We start from the raw sequence: 22,676 nt of genomic DNA, 5'->3' as shown, positions 1-22,676 counted from the left end.
TTTCAATTGAAGAGGAAATAAAGGAAATTGTCAGAAATTCTTTTGCATATTTGTATGCTATCAGTCAGTCAACTAACATTTATTAAGTTCCTAGAGCATGCCAGGTACTGTGTTACGTGCTAAGGATATAAGGAAAAACAGAAACAGAAAAAATGAACCCCTGTTTTCAAGGAGCTGACAGCCTTAATGGGGGAGACAACATGCAAATAACTGTGCAGATGTAGGATAAATTGGGGGTAGTTTCAGAGGAAAGGTATTCAAATTAAGGAGAACTGAGTAAGACTTCTTGCTAGAGGTGAGGCTTTATCTGAAACTTTAAGGAGCCAGGGAGGCAGAGAAGGGGGATAACCAGTAACATGCTTAGTGTTCAAAGATCAGCGGGGAGGGCCGGTGTTCTAGGATCACATAGTATGTGGTGGGGAATTGAGTCTAAGAAGAATAGAAAGGTAGGAAGGAGGCCAGGTTTTAAAGGGCTTTAAGAAGATTTTATATTTTCTTGTGAAAATAATTTTCTTAAGAGTTTTGGATTGCCTTTTTTTTTTTTTTTTTTTTTTTTAAATAGGCAGTGTTTTTTGTTTTTGTTTTTTCCCCTTGAACTGTTGTTGAAGGATTTTAAAGAACATTCTTGGGACAGTCAGGTGGCACAGTGGATAGAGCCCCAGCCCTGAAGTCAGGAAGACCTGAGTTCAAATTTGGTCTCAGACACTTAACACTTCCTAGCTGTGTGACCCCGGGCAATTCACTTAACCCCAGTGGTCTCAGCAAGCAAGAAAGAAAACTTTAAAATTACTTTCTTACTTTTCTCTTAAAATATCATATAAATATATAGAAATAAGGAATTTTTTTTAAAGACAGAGATATTAACTCAATTCTTTTAAGCATTAAATATGTTCATTTTCTACTAAGTTCTATTTGCTCTCTCCTGCTTTTGTGTACTGAATTTTAGCCATATACCTGTGAACCCTGGGAGAGCAGGGATTGTTTCATTTCTGTTGTTACATCCTAAACTTGAAGCTTAGTAACTGGCACGTACATTTTAAAAATACTTGCTAATAGATTGAGAAGCATTGCCTTATTTAGTTTAAGCAAGTTAATAAGTAGCCTAGCATAAGATAGAGCAGTTCCAGAGACCTAGTCCCCATTTCTGTTGAGAGAGTTATTTTAGTATCTGCAAAACAACTTGAACTAAAATTCTAAAAGAACAATGAAACTATATTCTTAAAGTTGAAATGTAAAACCTTAAATATGGTAGACCATGTGTTTGCAGATATTTTCTTCCATTTACTCTAGATAAAAGGAGTATTTTTTTTTCCACAGAAGCTATTTTCCTTGGGAGCAGGTGACAGACAATTGATACAGACTCCTTTACATGACAGTCTTCCTGTCACAGGCACCAGTGTGGCTCTCCTGTTTCAACAATTGGGTATGTCTATTTGGGGTTCCATAATGATCTCTTCCGGAAGATGCTGAGAAACTTTTCATTTTTAGGTCAGGTCACCTATCATGAATCCTATAAAGCTTTTACCATATAGATTTTTTCTTTCAATATATTTTAACAATTAATTTATTAATTTAATTATTAATAATCTGTTTTTCTCTGTCCAGAGTTTTGTTGATGTTTAGTTCTGTAGTATGTTAGTTCTGTTATTCATTCATAAGGCAAATAGTTAAATGTATCCTAATTTTTACTGTGCTATGATATATCCTTTAAAAAAAAGTAGCAAATTTTGTAGAAGGCAGCAAACTTTATTTTTCCTTTTTCTCAGAAACCAAGCCAGCAAACTTCAGAAAGCTACTGCATGCCATAACCTCTTCTGTTTCCAGCAACTGGAGCTACTTTAGCAGCCAAAGGAACTACACAGCCCACAACCTGTCCCAATTTTGAGGTTTCTTAGAAGAGCCAGAATTTGAATTTATTCTTACTTATCTATATAGTGTAGCCTACAATCCTGGTACCTCAGTTTTGTACTATTGTTTTATACTATACTTTTTCCCTGGAATCTTTCTTCCTGAAATACTATTTTGTAGCCATTCAAGGGAATGTTTAAGGAAAGGGGCTAGGATTTGGACAGATGAGGAACAGTCAGAGTAGTGTCGATGCCTAAGCTAACTTGAATATTGGTAAGGAAAGGTAAAGGGAGATCCTGATGCCTCTCAGATAGAATGTGTGTTCCTCTCGTCAACATTAACAGCTCTTCACAACCTGACTCCACACTGCATCCCCTGTCTCCCCCACTGTCCCATATAGCCACACCATCCCTGGCTGTTACTCGCACACTGTATTCCTTCTGTCGATGGCCTCCTTCCTAACTGCCACCTCTTAGAATCCCTAGCTTCTGTCACAGCTCGGGTCAAATGCTATCTCCTCCAGGAAGTCATTCTTACCCTTCCCCTTCAATACCACTAGTGCCTTCTCTGCAGAATCGCCTTGTATTTATTTTGCATGTCCATAATGTCCCTACCAACTCAGTTTGCTCATCTGTAAAATGAGAGCATTGGGCGAGATGACTTTTGAGTTTCTTCCCTGTCCCAGATCTATATTTAAACTTCTGCATGGAATCTCCTCTGAGTGTAAGCAGTAAAGACTATTTCATCTTGGACTTTGTATCTTTATTTGGCAAATAGTAGGTGCTTAATAAATAAAAGTTTGTTAGTGGTCATATTGTGAGGGGCCTTGAATATCAGGACAGAACTATCTAGATTTTATTTCCATAGATCTTTATTAGATTAATAGTTAGATAATAGATCATCAAATAGACAAGAGATAGTTGCTTGATTTTTATTTTCTACTTTACAGTGGGAAGTTATTGCAGGTTCTTGAGCAGGATGAAATCATAGAAGTAATAGTCCTGGTAAAAGTTGTTGAGATCTTGGACATTTTCTACTTGTTCATTTCAAGTGAATGGCTGCAGTTCATTGATTTCAACTTGTCAGTACTATGAGGGTAGAACCGAGTGAAAATATGCTTTTTCTGGTTATATCTTTGTAATTTGTAAAGATTATATCTTTGTAATTTTAAATCCTCTATCTATCAACAACAAGGAAAAGGAGACATGTTTTGGGTATGAAAATGGAAGTTGATGGAAATTGATGCATGTGTTAATTTTTCTGTCAGAAAGAACAGACTTCTTGCAACAGCCAGAAATTATTTGTAGCAATGTTTTAAAATATGCCCCAGATGGCAAAGGCATAAATAGTAGAATTTTAAGTAAAGGACAGGAGTTTTAAAAATATGTGCTGAACATTAGTCTTGATTTTGGCTCACTGAGTTCAAAAAGAACAAAAACAGCTTATTTTTGAGCATCTTAGAAATATGTAGCATTTAGCATCATTTGATTGTCACACTGAATCATATTTCTTGTTTGAAAGTCCTGATATATTACTTTTGAATTGAATATTCTATACTTGAAAGCAAGTGCTCAAATAAGATCTTATCTTCAACAGTCAAAGTCTGTTCTTTATCTTGCATTATCTTTTTTTATTATTATTTTTTTAATTAATTGGGAGAGTAGGCTTCTGGCTCACCAAAATACATTAACATTGCCAAGGAAACATGTGGCTCATTAGGACCAACAATTTTTGATTTGATAATGAAATCCATTTCTGAAAATCTAGTTTATATTTTCAGACATTTAAAGACATTATTCATAATTAACAATAGCAGTGAAATATAAACATTTGTAGTTTTCTTTCCAATCTTATGGAGTGGCTCATATGCATCTACAAGTTGGAAAAAAAAAGTTTGATTTAAATTGCACATTAATCTGTTTTTTAATTCAGAAAGCTTAACATAATTGAATTGTTTTATTTCTTTGGTTAATATTGAATAAATGAAACTACAAGAAATTGTCTTGATTCATTAAAAAATATCATGGAAGAAAATGAAATTTTATTGCCAAAAAATATTTTTGTCCATGATAGTAAGTTTAGAAAAATATTTATTCTAAATTACAATAATTTTAAATTGTTTTTATTTAAAAACAATAAAAATTTTATTAGTTCATTTAAAACTAATTAAATTATCTTATTAAAAACTTTTTTTTTTGTTCTTGCACTTTAAAAATGAAAAGTTATTAATCTATTTTTGCATGATGATTACCTCAAAAGAGTCCCGTGCCCAGTATTGTTCTTACCAATAAGCAAACAAAAACTGTTATGTTTAACTCATCAAATACAGCAACTAGTACTGATAGCACATGTAACCTTCTATATTTTTAGGGCAGCACTATCCAAAAGAGAGGAAGAAAAATTTTCAGCCTTATACATATGGAATTAACATGGGACATTCTATTTTTTCAGACTTCTATTTTCTATTGAATAGTAATATATTCATTGTGTATATGATTTTCCTCAATTTGAATAAATAAGAAAAGGTTAATTATCTAAATGTTAAAAGTGCTGACAAGTTGGCAATTATCAGCTTCCAGCCTTACTCTTTCATCTAAGATCACTGGCATCCAATGGCAAAATAAAGATCAAAATGATTGGCAGTGGCCTAGGAGGCATTGAGTAACCTTGGCCTTTCTAAATTAAGGTCTTTCCAGTTTGCCTAAGGCCATTAAGGAGACAAAAGAGGGCCCTATTTACCCTCCCCAATTATCAGTCTGTGAGTGAAAGATCATCAGAGTTTCTGGATAGTTACTATTTATTTTAAACCATCAAAACCTAATCTGTGGGTCATAGATGTTTAGGCCAGGCCTGTTATTGGTCATTCAGTGAAAGCCAGAATGATTGGGGTTCAAGCTTTTAGTCAAGTAGCTCCATTTAAAACACAATGGACTTTTTTAAAGCCTGTTTTTCCATGGCTGTCATCATGATCTTTGTCTTGCCACTGGATTCTGCTTGACTCAGGAGGAGAAACTGAGTCTGAGGACTTTAAGCAACTCTGCCTCATTCAAATCCAATTCCTCAAGACATCCCACTTGAGGTATCATTGATCCTCCTCTAGAACAAAGGAAGAACAACAACAACTTGAGAGCAGAAATTGTCTTTTTTTTTTTTTTTTTTTTTTTTCAGATTGGTATTCCCAGCATTTTGCCATAGAGTATCTGGCACCTAGTAAGCATTTGCTAAAGAGTTATTGGCTAAGTTTTTGGACAAGTTGTAAATTTTAATTTTATATACTTATATACTTCATTGATGATAATTTCTAGAAATAAAAGTTAACTAGTCTATCAGACTTAACTAAGGTCAATAGAAGTATTTAGTTTAAAAAGAGCTTAGACCATAACCTAAGAGAGTTTGAGCTATTTGAAAGAAGTTAGTTACTCAAAAGGATCTGATCTCATCAGTTTGAGAGTTCCATCCATTTTTGCCTTTTTCCACTCATTCATGCCAGACTATCCTGTATTCTTCTTGCTTAAGTCTTTCCAAAAGTTCTCTATTGGAGACCTAACTGGTGTGAGGGAGGTTTTTCCTCAATATTGCAAAGGTACCAGTGATAAATTCTACTTATAAAACTGTCACCCCTCATTCTTGTCACATGGTTATTTTCTGTTCCTGTCACATAATTCTTTATTTCTTTGCATTTTATGTAATAACTCTACTTGGATGTATTAGATCAGCAAAAGCGCTTTGCAATTTTCCAAAAGCAGTCTGTTCCAATCTCATTCCCTGTTCAACTCCAAGCACAGCTCATTGTCCATCTGGATTTTTTGTCCCAGATATACATGCTGCTGGACAAACCATAGAATATCTATGCAAATGCAAGTTAAATTCTTGAGCAATGCATTCTTCATCCACTTGATCTTTAATATGTGGATGGATACCCCAAACTTTTGGGGAGCTTTATGTAGTCAGTACAATAATATCAGCCAACAACAGTTGGCTGGGCTGGGGAGGCTGGGGAGCCTCAGTATCTGCAGGTCTAACTGAATTTGGATAATCTCCAGTACCTTCAGTGAATATATATTTCCCTATTTTATTATTGCCTTGGTGTTTATTGTCAGACATTCATTGAATATGATTATTTACATTGTTAATTACTCCAAAGAATCTTGAATAATCTTGATGTGTGGATGGAAGACGTTATAAAAGAATTCACAAGTTAGTATTTGGTTCTACCAAATCAATTACTTTTCTTAATTATCAATAAACAATAAGCACAATGAGTTTTTATATTCTCTACATTTTTCAATTAATTGTAAGGTGTTAAAGATGTATAAAGAAGTAATCATTGTTGAATGTCTCCTTTGTGAGACCCTATTTATTTCCAACTAATACTCTCAGCAAAGACATCTTCAATTTATGTGTAGATGTGCCTGCCATAATTTGTATAGGTGAAAAGTTGGTAATTATTGATATGCTTTTGGCCAATTTATTTAATATTAAGGTCTTAAGATTTTTTTCATACCTTTGCTATTTTCCTCTTCTTCAAATACCATGTATTTTGATTCTTAACTGTGTTTGTAATTGTACTATATTAGAGGTAGAACCAAAATGAAAAAGTGATAGGAAGCAGTACAATTAGCTCTCCTCCAAAAACTTTTCCAAACAAATCTAGAAAATGAACAAAATGAACTCTTTTCCCTCCTTTTTTAAAATTAAAGCTGTTTATTTTCAAAACACATACATAGTTTTCAACATTCACCCTTGTAAAACGTTGTGTTCTAATTTTTTTTCCCTCCCTTCTTCCCACCCCCCTCCTAGATGCCAAGTAATCCAATATATATCAAACATGCGCAGTTCTTCTATACATATTTTTAAAATCATTATGTTTCACAAGAAAAATCAGATTAAAAAGGGAAAAAATGAGAAAGAAAAAAAGCGAGCAATCAACAACAAATGTAAAAATACTATGTTGTGATCCACACTCAGTCCCCACAGTCCTCTCTCTGGGTGCAGATGTGTCTCTCCATCACAAGATCATTGGAACTGGCCTGAATCACCTCGTTATTGGAAGGAGCTACATCCGTCAGAACTGATCATTGCATAATTTTTTTGTTGCTGTGTACAATGTTCTCCTAGTTAGAATGAATCCTAATGGGGAAATCTGGAGAAAATCAAATTGAGTCATTTATCTAGCTCAACTAAGGATAGGGAGATAGATAGTGATCTATAGATACAAGGGTTGGGATTGGACCTGGACTGCAAATGTAAGCCCTCCAGCCCCCAGGGAGAGTCTGTTCACTACATGAAATGGAGGCCTAGAATTATATATAATCACTCTCCATTTCATACAGCAGTACATGAGCAATAGGTATAAACTGGCAATTTTGTTGCCCAATTCCCAATTTCTGGTCATGGATCCAGAGAATACCAAAAGAGGGATGGCATCTGGACATCTAGAGATGGCATGGGGTAGGGAGGCCCTGAACAATGTTTTAGGAAAGGAGAAAGTTTAGAAGTCAGCAGCAGAGCCAGGACTCAGGCCCCAGATACAGGGTCTCATTTTCAGCATCTAGCTTAGTCTGCAAAAGAATAATCTGGTCAGAAATCCCAGACCAAAGGGGCAAGTCCAATAGTAATCTACTACTGGTCAGAAAGAACTCAGAATTCAAACTGGTTGTAGGGGTGGGATGGGAGAGTAGCAATCAACTCTGTCTTAGATCATACCACTTTAGGAGCACTTGAAGTTTACATGACCTCAGACTGCCCTGAAATCTTGGAATGACACAACACGCAGTACCCTAAGAAAACATTCACAGGACTAGCTCAGACCTTTTATCCCTAAGTGACAACAGATATCAGCCCAAACAACAAGGTCCATAGTAAGGAAGTAGGCTGGAAGAATGAACAAACAAAAAGTTAGAAATCTACCATAAAGAACTAGTATGATGGCAGGGAAGCTCAAGATACAAATCCAGAAGAGAATGACTCTAAAACATTTGTAAACAAAACCTCAGAGAAAAAAATGCAGTTTGCACACTATCTCAACTAGAATTACTAGAAGAAATAAGACAAGAATTTTTAGAAGTAAAAAATTATAAATGGCATAAGAATTTTTATTTTTATTTTTATTTTATTTTATTTATTTTATTGCCAGAACACATGCCGGGGTAATTTTTTACATTATCCCTTGCACTCACTTCTGTTCTGATTTTTCCCCTCCCTCCCTCCACACCCTCACACAGATGGCAAGCAGTCCTATACATGTTAAAGAGGTTAGTTACAGTGTATCTTAGATACAATATATGTGTGCAGAACCGAACAGTTCTCTTGTTGCTCAGGGAGAATTGGATTTAGAAGGTATAAATAACCCGGGAGGAAAAACAAAAATGCAAGCAGTTTACATTCATTTCCTAGTGTTCTTTCTTTGGGCGTAGCTGCTTCTGTCCATCATTGATCGATTGAAACCGAGTTAGATCTTCTCTTTGTCCAAGAAATCCACTTCCATCAGAATACATCCTCATACAGTATCTTCGTTGAGGTATATAATGATCTCCTGGTTCTGTTCATTTCACTCAGCATCAGTTCATGTAAGTCTTTCCAAGCCTCTCTGTATTTATCCTGCTGGTCATTTCTTACAGAACAATAATATTCCATAACATTCATATACCACAATTTACCCAACCATTCTCCAATTGATGGGCATCCATTCATTTTCCAGTTTCTGGCCACTACAAACAGGGCTGCCACAAACATTTTGGCACATACAGGTCCCTTTCCCTTCTTTAAGATCTCTTTGGGATATAAGCTCAGTAGAAACACTGCTGGATCAAAGCTGTATGCACAGTTTGATAACTTTTTGAACGTAGTTCCAAATTGCTCTCCAGAATGGCTGGATGTGTTCACAATTCCACCAACAATGTATCAGTGTCCCTCTTTTCCCACATCCCCTCCAACATTCATCATTATTTTTTCCTGTCATCTTAGCCAATCTGACAGGTGTGTAGTGCTATCTCAGAATTGTCTTAATTTGCATTTCTCTGATTAATAATGATTTGGAGCATATTTTCATATACCTAGAAATAGTTTTAATTTCTTTGTCAGAGAATTGTCTGTTCATACCCTTTGACCATTTATCAATTGGAGAATTGCTTTATTTCTTATAAATTAGAGTCAATTCTCTATATATTTTGGAAATGAGGCCTTTATCAGAACCTTTGACTGTAAAAATGTTTTCCCATTTTATTGTTTCCCTTCTAATCTTGCTTGCATTAGTTTTGTTTGTACAAAAACTTTTCAATTTGAAATAATTAAAATTTTCTATCTTGTAGTCAATAGTGATGTCTAGTTCTTCTTTGGTCATAAATTCCTTCCTCTTCCACAGGTCTGAGAGGTAAACTATCCTATGCTCTTCCAATTTATTTATAATCTCATTCTTTATGCCTAGATCATGAACCCATTTTGACCTTATCTTGGTGTATGGTGTTAAGTGTGGGTCAATGCCTAGTTTCATGGCATAAGAATTTGAAGAAAACTGGAAAAGAAATAAGAACAATGAAAGCAAGATTTGGAAAGGAAATTCACAGCAATGATAAAAAGCACAAAATTTTGCCCAACCAACAAAATTCCCTAAAAATTATAGTGGATGAAAAAGGAACTAATGATTCCATGGAGCAATAAAAAATATTAAAACAAAGTCAAAAGATTTTTTTAAAAGAATAGAAGGTATCTTATATCAAAAACAACTGATTTGGTTAGCATATCAAAGATGAAAAAAACCTGCTGAGAGTGAAAAAAACACTGAGAAATAATGACTATCTGAATGTCATGAACAAAAGAAATTTTTTTTAAAAAAACAGTCTACCTTTAAAAAAAAAAAAGCCTCTTTAAAAAACCTCCTATTACAAGAAATTTTAAACAAAAAAGAAAGTAAAACACTGTCCAGATCTCTTAGAACTAGTAGGCAAAGTAGAAACAGCATCCTAAACTCCTCCTGAAAAATAACCTCAAATGAAAAGTCATAAATATCATAGCCAGAATCCAGACTTTATATCTCAAAGAAAAATACTGCAAATGGCAAAAATAAAAAAAATAAAATCAATTAAGACTTAATGAGCCATTATCTGATTTCCACACAAATTAGCAGCTAGTATTCTAAAAGAGTGGAAAACTCAAAAATAATTTACCAAACAAAACTAATTATAATGGATGGGGGGGGGGGGGGAATGGATCTTTGATGAACTAGAAGACAGGTATTCTTGATTTTAAAACAAAGTAAAACAGAGCTTTATAGAAACTTTGAAGTTTAAACAAAGTTTAAATCTTCTTTGTAAAACACTAAAAGTATTTAGGGTCTAAGTGTGATGGCTCTACTACTTTTAATGGAGAATTCAGATTCCTTAAATATTTTTTATTCTAGATCATTTATATTTTTTAAAATTAAAATTTATATATATTATTTGTGGTTATACATGGAACATGTATAACCACATTCATTTTTTTCAACACATTTCCTTATGAATCATGTTAGGAGAGAAAAATCAGAACAAAAGGGGAAAAACTGTGAGAAGAAAAAAAAAAAACCAGAAGAAAAAGGGTAAAAAAAGTGAACATAGCATGTCTTGACTTACATTCAGTGTCCATAGTTCTTTCTCTGGATGCAGATACATTTTTCCACCTAAAGTTTATTGGGGTTGCCTTGGATCACTAAACCACTGAGAAAAACCAAGTCTTTTATAGTTGATCATTGCACAATCTTCCTGATACTGAAATGAGGCTTTTATCATTTTCTGGCAATAATAATGTTTTCCCAGCTTTGTGCTTCCCTTTTAATCTTGTTTGTGTGGGTTCTGTTTGTGCAAAAACTTTTTAATTCAATATAATCAAAGTTGCCCATATTGTACTTCATAATTGGTCACAAATTCCTCCCTTTTTCAAAGATCTGCTAGGTTAACTCTCCCTTGCTCTCCCAATTTGCTTATGGTATCACCCTTTATACCTAAATCATGTACTCATTTTGGCCTTATTTTGGTATTAGGTGTGAGATGTAAGTCTATGCCGAGTATCTGACACCTTATTTCCAGTTTTCCCAGAAATTTTTATGAAATAGTGAATTCTTATCCCAGAAGCTGGAGTTTGGGGGTTTATCAAATGCTATAGTCATTGATTATTGTATCATGTATATCTAACCTATTCCACTGATCAACTACTCTGTTTCTTAGCCAGTACAAATGGTTTTGATAACTGCTGCTTTATAAGAGTTTTGGGTCTGGTACTTTTAGGCCTCCATCCTTTGGTTTGGGGATTTTTTTACCCCATTAATTCCCTTGACATTCTTGAGCTTTTGTTCTTCCAGGTGATTTATGTTATTATTTTTTCTAACTCTATAAAATAATTTTTTGACAGTTTGATACCAAACAAATAGGCCAGTTTAGGTAGAAATGCCAAGTGATATTTTCCCAATTATTCAGATCTGACTTTATTTGTATGAGAAGTCTTTTATAATTGTGTTCATACAGTTCCTGGATTTGTCTTTGCAGGTAGATGCCCAAATATTTTGTTTTGTCTTCAGTTATTTTAAGTGAAATTTCTCTTTCTGTCTCTTGCTGTTGGGCTTTACCAGTGATATAATGAAATACTGATGGTTTGTGTGGGTTTGTTTTATATCCTACAACTTTGCTAAAGCTGTTAATTCTTTCCAGTAAGTTTTTGGATGATTTTCTAGGATTCTCTAAGTATATCATCATATCATTTGCAAAGAGTAATAGTTTTATTTCCTCTTTGCCTGTTCTAATTTTTTTAATTTCTTTTTCTTTTTTTTGTTGCTAAAGCCAACATTTCTAGTACAATGTTGAGTAATAATGGTGATAATAGGCATCCTTGTTTCACCCCTGATCTTACTGGGAATGTGTCTAGCTTCTCCCCATTACAAATCGTGCTTGCTAGTGATTTTAGATAGATCCTGCTTGTATTTTAAGGAAAAGTCCCTTTATTCCTGTGCTCTCTACTGGTTTGTTTGTTTTTTTAATAGGAATGGGTGCTGTACTTTGTCAGAAGCTTTTTCTGCATTTATATAGACTATCATATGATTTCTGTTCATTTTGTTATTGATAAAGTCAATTATGGAAATATTGAACCAGTCCTGCATTCCTGGTATAAATCACACTTGGTCATAGTGTATTATCCTGCTGATTAAGTTGTTGTAATCTCTTTGCTAATAGTTTGTTTAAAATTTTTATATTTATATTCATTAGAAAGTTTGGTCTGTAATTTTTTTTCGCTGTTTTGGCTTTTTGGTTTAGGCATCAGTTCCATATTTGAGTCATTGGAGGAATTTGGCCATATTCCTTCTTTATTTTTTCAAATATTTTACATAATATTGGAATGAATTATTCTTTAAATGTTTGGTAGAATTCACTTGCAAATCCATCTTACCCTGGAACTTTTTTCTTAGAATGTTCATTGATGGCTTGTTCAATTTATTTTTCTAAAATGGGGCTATTTAAGTAATTTATTTTCTATTAATCTAGCCAATTTATATTTTTGAAGATATTCATTCATTTTGATTAGATTGTAAGATTTGTTGGCATACAGTTGGGCAAAATGGCTTCTGATTATTTTCTTAAGTTCTTTGGTAGAAACTTTTTGAAGCTGGTAATTTGGTTTTTTCTTTCCTTTTTCTAATCAAATTAAGTTTATTTTGTTGTTTTTTCATAAATCCAATTCTTAGTTTTATTAATTAGTTCAACAATTTTCTTAGTTTCAATGTTATTAATCTCTCTTTTGAGTTTCAGAATTTCTAATTTGGTATTTAATTGTGGTTTTTCATTGTTCTTTTTTTTTTTTAAGCTTTTTTAGTTATATGCCTAATTCATTGACTTCCTCTTTTCTCTATTTTATTCATATAACTATTTAGAGGTATAAAATTTCCTCTAAGAACTGCTTTAGCTGCATCCCAAAGGTTTTGGTATGTTGGTATGTTTGAGATGATCATTATTGTCATTCTCTTGTATGAAATTATCGATTATTTTCATTATTTGTTGTTTGATCCACTCTTCTTTAGAATTATATTATTTAATTTCCAATTGGTTTTTTTATTCTGTTTTCACCTGGCCCTTTGTTGAATGTAATTTTTATTGAATTCTGGTCTGAAAAGGAAGCATTTACTATTTCTGCTTTTCTACAACATATTGTAGGTTTCTGTTTTTAATTAATTCTATTATCCACTTCTGTATTATGGGAGAGTTCATCCCATTCATGTTCACAGTTATGATTACCAGAAATGTATTTCCTTCCATCCTATTTTCTCCGCTGTATATACTTTTGTTCTCTCTTTCCATTTTGTCCCTCCTTAGTAGTGTTTTGTTTCTATCCTGTCCTCAACCTGCTCTTATTTCTAAAACCCTATCTACCTTCTCTTACCCCTTTCTCTGGTCTTCCTTGTATCTAGCCCCTCATTTTTCTTTCCCCTTTCACCTCCTACTTCCTTTTAGGGTAAGAAAAATTTCTATATCCAATTAAATGAATATGTTATTACCTCTTTGAGTCAAAACTGATGAGATTAAACTTCAGACAATGCTCATCCTTCTCCCTACTTTTCCTCTATTTTAAAGATGTGTATATGTATGTATACACATACACACACACACACACACACACACACACACACACACACACACACACCTCTTCTCCCTTCCCTTCCCTGTTTACCTTCTCTTAAGTTCTGTGCTTGAAGATCAAATTTTCTGTTTAGTTCTGGTATTTTCAATAGAAATGATTGAAAGTCTCTTACTTCATTGAAGATCCATCTGCTTCCCTCAAAGACAATGTTCAGTATTGCTGTGTAGTTGATTCTTGGTTGTAATTCCAAGTTCTTTTTCTTCCAGAATATGATATTGCAGGCCTTCCCATTCTTTACTGTAGAAGCTGCCAGATTCTGGATAATTCTGACTATTGCTCCTTGGTATTTGAACTGTTTTTGTTTGGGAGTGTAATAGTATTTTTTTTCCTTGAGATTATAGTTTTGGAATTTTGCAACAATGTTCCTTGAGGTTTTCCTTTTGGGATCTCTTTCTGGAGGTGATTGATGGAATTCTTTCAATGAGCATTTCATCCTATGGTTCCAATATATCAGGGCAGTTTTCCTTGATGTTCTCTTAAAGAATGCTATTCAAGCTCTAATTTTTTTTTTTTTTGAGCAAGGCCTTCAAGTACACTAATGTCTTTAAAATTGTCTCTTCTGATCTATTTTCCAGGTGAGCATTTTTCCAATGAGGTATTTTATATTTTCTTTCATTTTTTCATTTTTTTCTAGTTTGATTCTTCATATCTCATAGTCATTAGCTTCCATTTGCCCAGTTCTAGTTTTTAATGTTCGATTTTCTTCAGTTAGCTTTTGTGTCTCTTTTTCTATCTGATCAATTCTACTTTTCAAGGTGTTATTTTCTTAAGAGAATTCTACTTTGCATTTGGCCAATTATATTATTCAAGAAATTATTTTCTTCAGTCAGCTTTTTTCCTTTCTTTTCCAAGCTACTGACTCTCTCTTGTATAGCTCTCGTTTCTTTTCCCAAATTTTCTTCTTCCTCCCTAATCTGCCCTTTAAAATTCTCTCTGAGTGCGTGTAAGGAAGCTCTTTGGGCTCGAGGCCAGTGCGGTCAGTAGTTGCGGTTTCCCACGCGGACACTGTATCTCCCCCGCATTGGGGCTTTGGCCTTCCTTGTCACCACAAGGTGTTGTGGGTTTCGGCGGGTGTGGTTCTCGTCTGTTTCTTGCTCACTTTCTTCCTTTGTCCCCCTCCCCCATGCTGTGACTTACGGCTGAGCTCTGCCTCGGGGTAGGGCTGCTCTGCCCCACAGCTCTGAGCCTGGCTTTGAGCGCAGAGGCCCCTGGGTTGGTGGCCCCTCCGGCTCTGCTCGGAAGCTGGGCCAGGCCCCAGGGCTCCGCTGCTGATCGCGGGGAGGAAGCTCCTCTCACTGGCCGTCCTAGAGCGGCCCGAGCCGGTCTGAGCACTCCTTCGCCTCTGGGAGACGGACCTTTTCTTGAAGTCTGTCCGCTCTCTCTTGGCCTGGAGACTGTTTCATTTGTCAGACTCTGGTCAAAGGGTTGGTTTTATGTGGTTTTAGAGGGAAACTGGGAAAGCTCAAGCAGCTTCAGGCTTCCCTCTGCCATCTTGGTCATTTTTATTTTTATTCTATTTTTCTTTCTTCTTCTTTCATCCTTAATGTCCTTAAGATAACTTTTTTGAAGGATTATTAGCAATTTTTTTAAAATTGATTTTATTCTTTACTCCTTTCCTCCAATTTATAAAAAATAAGTATAAGATTTTACAAATGAGTTTGTTTTACCCAGTTTGGCATCCATCTCTCTTTGAAAGGAAGTCATACGTTTATTGATGAAGATATTTTGAAGATTCTTTTGGCTATTAAGACAATTTAAATAGGTTAAATTTCTAAATTAATTATTATAGTCAGTACCGATGTCACTTTTGTTACCTGTTTCCCATTTTTTCATAATCAGTTATCTCTTTAAATAGTTCAGCATTAAGTCATTTCAATTACATACCATACCTTTTTTCACTTTCGAGTGAGTTCTCTGTCTTTATTATGTTTCATTTTATTTCTTCAGGAAAAAAGCCTAACATTCTTTTTTTAATTTTAATGTTAGTTTCAGTTTTTAAATTTTAATTTTTTATTAAAGCTTTTTATTTACCAAAAAATATGCATGAGTAGTTTTTCAACATTGACCCTTGCAAAAACCTTCTGTTCCAAATTTTCCCTTTTCCCTTACTCCCTCCCCTAGAGGTAGTCCAATACATGTTAAATATATTAAAATATATGTTAAATCTAAGATATATATACATAGTTATACAGTTATTTTGAAAAAGCCTAATTTTCAAAAAAAGATGGAAAGACTTGTTATTTTCTTTTCTTACATATATTTTGCATCTTGTTATAACTTAAAATGTAACTGTGAATTAAGTATTTTTCAGAATGAATGATGAGAAAGATTCATCACATTCTAAAAAAGAGATTTGTCTTCCTTTTTGCCACCTCCCCTGCCTCTAATTTCTCTTTTTCTTTTCTCTTTTTGGTATACTCCCCTTTTTATTGACACTGATTAATCTAAATTCCAGTTAAAGAATTTTTAGTGAAAACTTTAGTGGAAGTTCCATTTCTCTATAGTGGACCTAATAGACACTAGTGACTTCTGGCTACTGCTACTGCTGAAACTATATCAATAGTTTTAGCTAGAACTTGTGTAAATAGGATTCAAAATAAATGAGCCTGAAAAGAAATATTGACTTGCCTTTTTCAATACAAAGAGTTTTCTATTGCTGAAGGTGATGAAATAGTCTCTAAATAACCACCTATTAAAGAAAATCAAGCTTCTTTTAGTGTTTAGCTAGAATCAATTCATTTCAATTGTGATATTCCTATTGTCGCACAAGTAGTAACTTAGTGGAGTTATACTTCATTTCTCAGTCTTCATATTGTAGATTCTGTACTCTGAGGAAGCAGTATAGGAAGAGTGAGTCAAATGGAGGACAGAGGCTTGTGATCTCTGATTCTTGTGATTTGTGTGGCCTTAGGCAAGTCTCAGTTTCTCAGTCTGTAAAATGAGGGATTTGGACAATTGAAGTCCCCTTCAGTTCTAGATTAATGATTCAATAAACAGATATTTCTAAAGCACTTGCTAATGTGCTAAGCACAAGCAACACAAAGACAGAACAAGATGCCTGGCATGTAATAAATGCTATATAAATGTTATCTACTAGAATTATTTTTATTAAGGGACTATTTTGTTTCTGTCTCCGGTGACTGTCATAGCAACCATGAAAGGTAGATGGTATTATTGTTCTTATTTTATAGCTGAGAAAGTTGAGGCAGAATATAAATGACTTATTCAGGCAGGAAGTGTCTGATGCTGCATTGGAATTCAGGTCTTCCTGACTCCTGGCCCTGTATTCTGTTGTGCCACCTAATTCTCCAAAGAGCTTCTCTTCTACTGAAGAAATACAGAGCGTTTCTAAATCAGTAATACAAAGTATAGAGAGAGTCACTGAAGAGGCAACTAACCATCAGAACAAGTCTTGCTCAGGTAATATTTGAGTTGAGCCTTTGGGGAAATGAAGCATTCCATTAGCTGGAGATGAGAAGAAAGGAGGTCCCAGAATACTAGGTAGAACAAAAAATGTGCATAGAAGAGTAATACAGAATGATTGGAAAGGTAGCCTCTGCTCAAGATTCTGTTTGACCAGAGGGACATGATAAGAGTATAGAACACAAACCATAATTTTGACTAAATAGATAAGCATAATTAGATTCATAGTCTACTATAATGAGCAAGGGTATATTTGAATTGATATAAAATTTTTGAACAGTATATGAACTGAACTTTTAAAAAAATTCTATTTTAGTTTATATTTACATTTTAATTACAAATTATAACTCAGTAAAGTATTTTGATTTTATTATTTTTTACTTTACAGTCATTGATTATCATTAACAAATCAAGTTACCACATTATGTACATCTTTAATGTCAAATTGTTCAAGTCTCAATTTAATTTTTTGCTTAGACTATCAAAGTTGATAGTCTTATCAGGGAAAAAAGAACATATTTTTATGTACAAAAATTTCTTTTTGTCACTTTCCACAAGGAATATTAGACTTAGCTTCAAAAAAACTTCTGGAAGACTGGAAATAATTATGTCCTTAAGCATGAATTTGATCTAGACTTTATCAGCCATGCTTTTTCATAACTGTTTTTCCTGTACATCTCAGTAAAACAGCTGATGGAAAACGGGAAAAACATATCCATTCCCAGAGGGAGTGGATCCGGATGACAATTGTTTGAAGTTGAAAAGACCTTGAATCTTGGAAAGTAGTGACCAATAACAGGAAACAAATAAACAAAATTGAAACATAATTGAGAACCCTCCTGTCTTAAAGTCAGAAGGCTTTTTATCTAATACTTATAGTTCAGCACTAATAGAAAAAGCCATACAAACAATAAAAAGTAGAATCCTGTAGTACTTCTCTGCTTTTTGAGTAAATCTATTCTGGAAAGATAGGTGTAAGTGCAAATTAAATTTAGATTAAATTTAAAAATTTAAGCATCCTAATATCATTTTAATTGAAGAAAAGAAGGGGGAAAGTAATAAAACTCACAAAAAACATTACTTTGTTAAAGCAGCTTTAGAAAACATGTGCTACCTTTGGCTTCTTGAGATGTAGGAAACATTTTCATTTTTAGTTTTCTAGTATAGAAATTCCTTGCATAATATTATTCTAACAATTTTATTTGACAATAACACCACTAATTCATTATAACTAAATCTCACAGCAGCATTACAAAACTCTTTTATAATGTCATTTAGAATATAAGATAACACATGACAGTCCTTTAAATATTTGAATATAGAAATTCTCCTATAAATCTTCTGTAGGTTTAACATCTCCAGTCTCTTCAATACATATTGGTAGTTATAAAAATGTTTTGATAAAAGTTACAGTGAGGCAGATTTTTGGGTCATATATTCAAGAGCTCTCTAATACTTGGAAACTGTCAAGCAATGAATTTATTATTGTTGTTGTTGTTATATTATTATTAATGAATTGTTTTACATAATAGGTAGAGCAGTTGATATTTCCACTAGTAATGTATATCAATCTAACTATATAGCTACCAGTCTTCTAGTATTATCTTTTTAAAATCTTTTTTCTCCATTTTCCGGTTTCATGTGAGTTAGACAGTGCTTCACTTATTTTAATATGCCTTTTTTTTATTATTAGAGATTTTGACTTTCCACAAGATTGTTTGTCATTTGTATTTCTTCTTTGGAAAATTATTTGGTAAAATTATTTAACCAAAAGAATGGCTTTTAGTCTTACATATTTGTATAAATTCCCTATAGATTTTTGCTTTCAAATTCATAATAGAGATATTTAACCCAAATAGTTTCCTATTCATAAGCTTTTTTGTTATTGCAGCATTCACTTTGTATGTGTAATAATTTTATTTGTATAATAAAGTTTTAAAGTTTTCCCTATCATATTCTCTTGGTAGATTATGAATTCATTTATGAAACATAATTGTGGAATATATGTATGTACATATATATACATATGTGCAATATACACACATATCCATATAGTATACAAATACCTATATTTCTATACAGAAAAATATATTCCTATGCAGAGTAAAAGAGACAAACATATGAAAGATGTTGTTCTTTAATTTTTTTGGAATTTATTTTATCACGAGGTATAACGTCATTTCTAAAACAAGTTTCTGCCCTATTCCTTTTCATATTTCTCAGCAATTTTTCACATGGAGAGCCTCTCTTCTAGTTGTTTGTCTTTTTGGATTCATTTAACCAGGGGTACTTAACTTGTTACCTTCTAGATCTTTATTATCCACTCATCTACTTCTATATTTGTTTCTAGTTTCAACAATTACTTCTTATATAACATAATTTTAAAAGTGCTAATTCTTGACCTTCTTTATTCTCACCTTTTTCATTTTCTTCTTTGAAATCTTAGCTTATTTTCTCATAATATTAATTTTTTATTATTTTAGTACATTCTATATAAAGTATTCCCTTGGTCACTGAATTGGTAAAGTGCTCTAAATGCAAATTCATTTAAGTAGTATTATCCTTCTTGTCACATTGTTGTTACAAGTCATGATCATGGAATATTTCTCAAACTATTTAGTAAGATTTTATTTCTGTAGTGTGTTTTGTAATTTTTATTTAATAATTCTTGTAAAAAAAATAATTCTTGTATATGTCCCATTAGAATAACTTTCAGATATTTTATTCATTCTTATGGTTATTTTAATGAAATTTTTCTTTCTATATGGTTTTCCTAGTTTTTTTTGTAATATATAGAACTTCTATTAATTTTTATCTTATTGTTTCATCTTATATAATCTTAACTATCCTCCTTATTGATTCCACTAGGTTAATTTCATAGGATTTTGGAGTTCAAAGACACCATAAAGATTATCTATAATCCCCTTACTTTACAGAAACCTTGAACTTTAGGGATTAATTAAATTGACCAAGGTCACATAGGTATGAGTGCCAGATCTGAGATTCAGACCCATAACTTCATATTTTAAGTCTTCCATTATTTTTTTAATTATATGATGCCTCTACCAGAATCTTATGCAGTAAAACAAATATTTAGAATGGAAAATTCAGTTTCCATAAATTTCCAGCTTCCTTCATGACTTTATCCTTTATATCATTATAAAACATATGAAATACTATTTGACTAGAAATATCAAGGACTTGTAGCCTTGTTCAGATTATTTATGTGTCACTAAATTGTGGGCTTCATTTAGTCAAGGATTTATACCAAGAATGTTTTAGCATATTACTTAATAGACATAGAGTCTAGAAGACCTGAGTTCAAATTCAGCCTCAGATCCTTACTAGCTATATGATCCTGACAAGTCACTTATGATCTTTTTCTTCTGTTTCCTCAACTGTAAAATGGGAATAATAATAGAACCTACCTCCCAGGGTTATTATGAGGATCAAATGAGATTATAAATATAAAACATTTCAACACAGTATTGGACACATAAAATCCATACATAAATGTTTGATATCATTATTATTATTTATAAATATTGTAAATATTTGTAGGCTAATTGATTAATCACAAATTTTGAAAATGAAAAATAAAACAGGAGATTGATCAGATAAGCTCTTACTACTAAGAGGACTTGTCTGATCACGATCTGTGCTCCATTTTTCTACTGAGTTTTTGTTCTTGTTTTTCAAACCTATATAAAAAGATGTTTTAAATCCACCAAATATTATCTTTCATCCATTTAGCTTTAAGAACATGATAGACCACCTTAGTAAGTTTGGACCTAATACGCTAATTTTTTTAAATTGGCAAATAAAATCCTAAATTGTTTTAGAAGGTAGAGTTCCAAAGTTTGATTCTCAAGTGTAATATAAACACATAAAATCTTTCTTCACATATTTTAATCTGACCCTTCTTGGAATGCAGGTTCTTAGAGCAGTGCTAGGATGATCATATGAAATAACCTGAACATCAGCAACTTGTTCTTTTGTTTTGTTTGTTTGGGATTGTTTTGTGTGTTTGTTTAAAGCCCTTATTACACTAGATCTAGAGTTCAGTACCTGGGGGAAAACTTTATGACCCATAGACAGGAAACTGATAAGGCTGCTGTGGCTTTCCTATTCTTGAACAGTTTTCTTTCCTGTGTGTGGTATCAGGATAATAGCATTATTTCAGCTCTTGGGTGTTTTCTTCTTTCTAAGGATTGCTGTGATAGTGCATTGTTTTTCCACTTTTTAACATTCTGCCCCTGTCAATGGTCATTACAAGGACTTTTCCCCCTGGTGATTTCCCGTTAATCTCTTTTACCTCTTGTTTTCTCTCTCTCTCTCTCTCTCTCTCTCTCTCTCTCTCTCTCTCTCTCTCTTTTCTTTTTTTTTTAAACAAAAGTCCCTATGTGAATTTTAGTGAAATTACTTGGGATTTTGAATATCATGCAAAGTGATCATTCAGTGTTTATATTTTCTTCATTTTAGTAATTGGCCTTTATGTGACTCAGTTATTGCAGTACATTTCATGCCAAAGTATTAGCGACTCTTAAAAATGAATGGAACCTTAGAGATCATTTAAATTGCTTATTTTACCCAAGTACAGAAGGGTACTATAGCTGTCAGAGAGAGACCAGAGCCAGAACCAGACCAAAATACTTCCTTTTCTCAGATCACATTAAATTCAGAGTTTAATTTTGGTATCTAGATAATTTTTTTAAATGTCCCATTTGTTTTACCTTAACCTTTTCATGAAAAACTCTTTTGGTTCCATATAACTAGCTGTTCAAAACAAATTTTCATTTGAACATGTAAATTTTTAGTATATTAGGAAAAAAAACATTTCATTCACATCCATCCTTATCTGCTTCCATTAGTCCTTCTTCCTGTTCCTACCAATTAAAATTATGTAATGACTTTTGAAGTGGGATTAGCTTTTGCAGCAGAAATGAAAAGATTCTATGTTCCTGAAAATAAAGTTTGATAATACACAAGAAGAAAGAACCAAGGAGTCTGACAATTGTTCTCTTAAGTAGCATCTTTTAAAGAGAACATTCTGTTTCTTGGATCAGAATAGTAAGCAGCCTACAACAGTAGGTTTCTTGGGATTAAGAACCTCTTAAATTGTCTTTCTGTTGAGGAATGAATGCTTGTAGCTGTTTTTCATCAACTCATAAAACATCAGAATCTGGTGCTTAGGGGCACAAATGTGTGGTTGTTAATGTCCCTTTCTCCATTTTTCCTACAATATTGCTGTCATTAATCTTGTTTTCCATGCAATTATAATAAAAAAATAAAATAACCCTTTTCACTTTTGTAATACAAACAGTAAAGATAATTGGAGAATTTGGGGAACATAAACAGGGCCTTTAAAAAATCAGAACATATCTTGTGTCTCAGAAGAAGGAAATATGGAATTTAATTTTCTAGTACAATCATATCCATGGTTATTTTCTTGATAATTTCAAATTCCCTTCCTTTGGGGTCTGAAGCGAGCTTTAACCTATGGCATCAGTTTTTGCTGGAACACTCGAATTTGGAAACTACTTAGAGGTCATGCTGAGGCAGGGGATTTTTAGGGGATCCCAGTCTAATTCAATTTCTGTAAGGACACAATGAAGAGGAAAGGCTGCTGCAGAAGGTATGAGCTGAATCTTGAAGAAAGACAAGATGATAGGGAGAAGTTGAAAGGGAGACCATTTCAGGAATGGAAGAGAACAGCTGTTCACCAGTGGTATAACTTGTGCATTTTT

At 33.2% G+C, this 22,676-nt stretch overlaps 1 protein-coding gene across 4 annotated transcripts in view; it reads left to right on the top strand.

The window, feature by feature from the left end:
• Positions 1-22,676, top strand: part of SBF2 (SET binding factor 2) — a 430,203-nt gene that overhangs the window by 179,844 nt on the left and 227,683 nt on the right. For all 4 annotated transcript variants that reach the window (XM_031941976.1, XM_031941975.1, XM_031941974.1 and 1 more), the window contains exon 6: positions 1,318-1,423. In XM_031941976.1, the coding sequence (XP_031797836.1) occupies positions 1,318-1,423 (106 nt within the window). The remainder of the gene's footprint in view (positions 1-1,317; positions 1,424-22,676) is intronic.

This window comes from Sarcophilus harrisii, chromosome 6 (assembly GCF_902635505.1).
Source record: "Sarcophilus harrisii chromosome 6, mSarHar1.11, whole genome shotgun sequence".
In the NCBI taxonomy this organism is placed as follows: Eukaryota; Metazoa; Chordata; class Mammalia; order Dasyuromorphia; family Dasyuridae; genus Sarcophilus; species Sarcophilus harrisii.
This window is presented reverse-complemented; position numbering and strand designations above follow the sequence as displayed.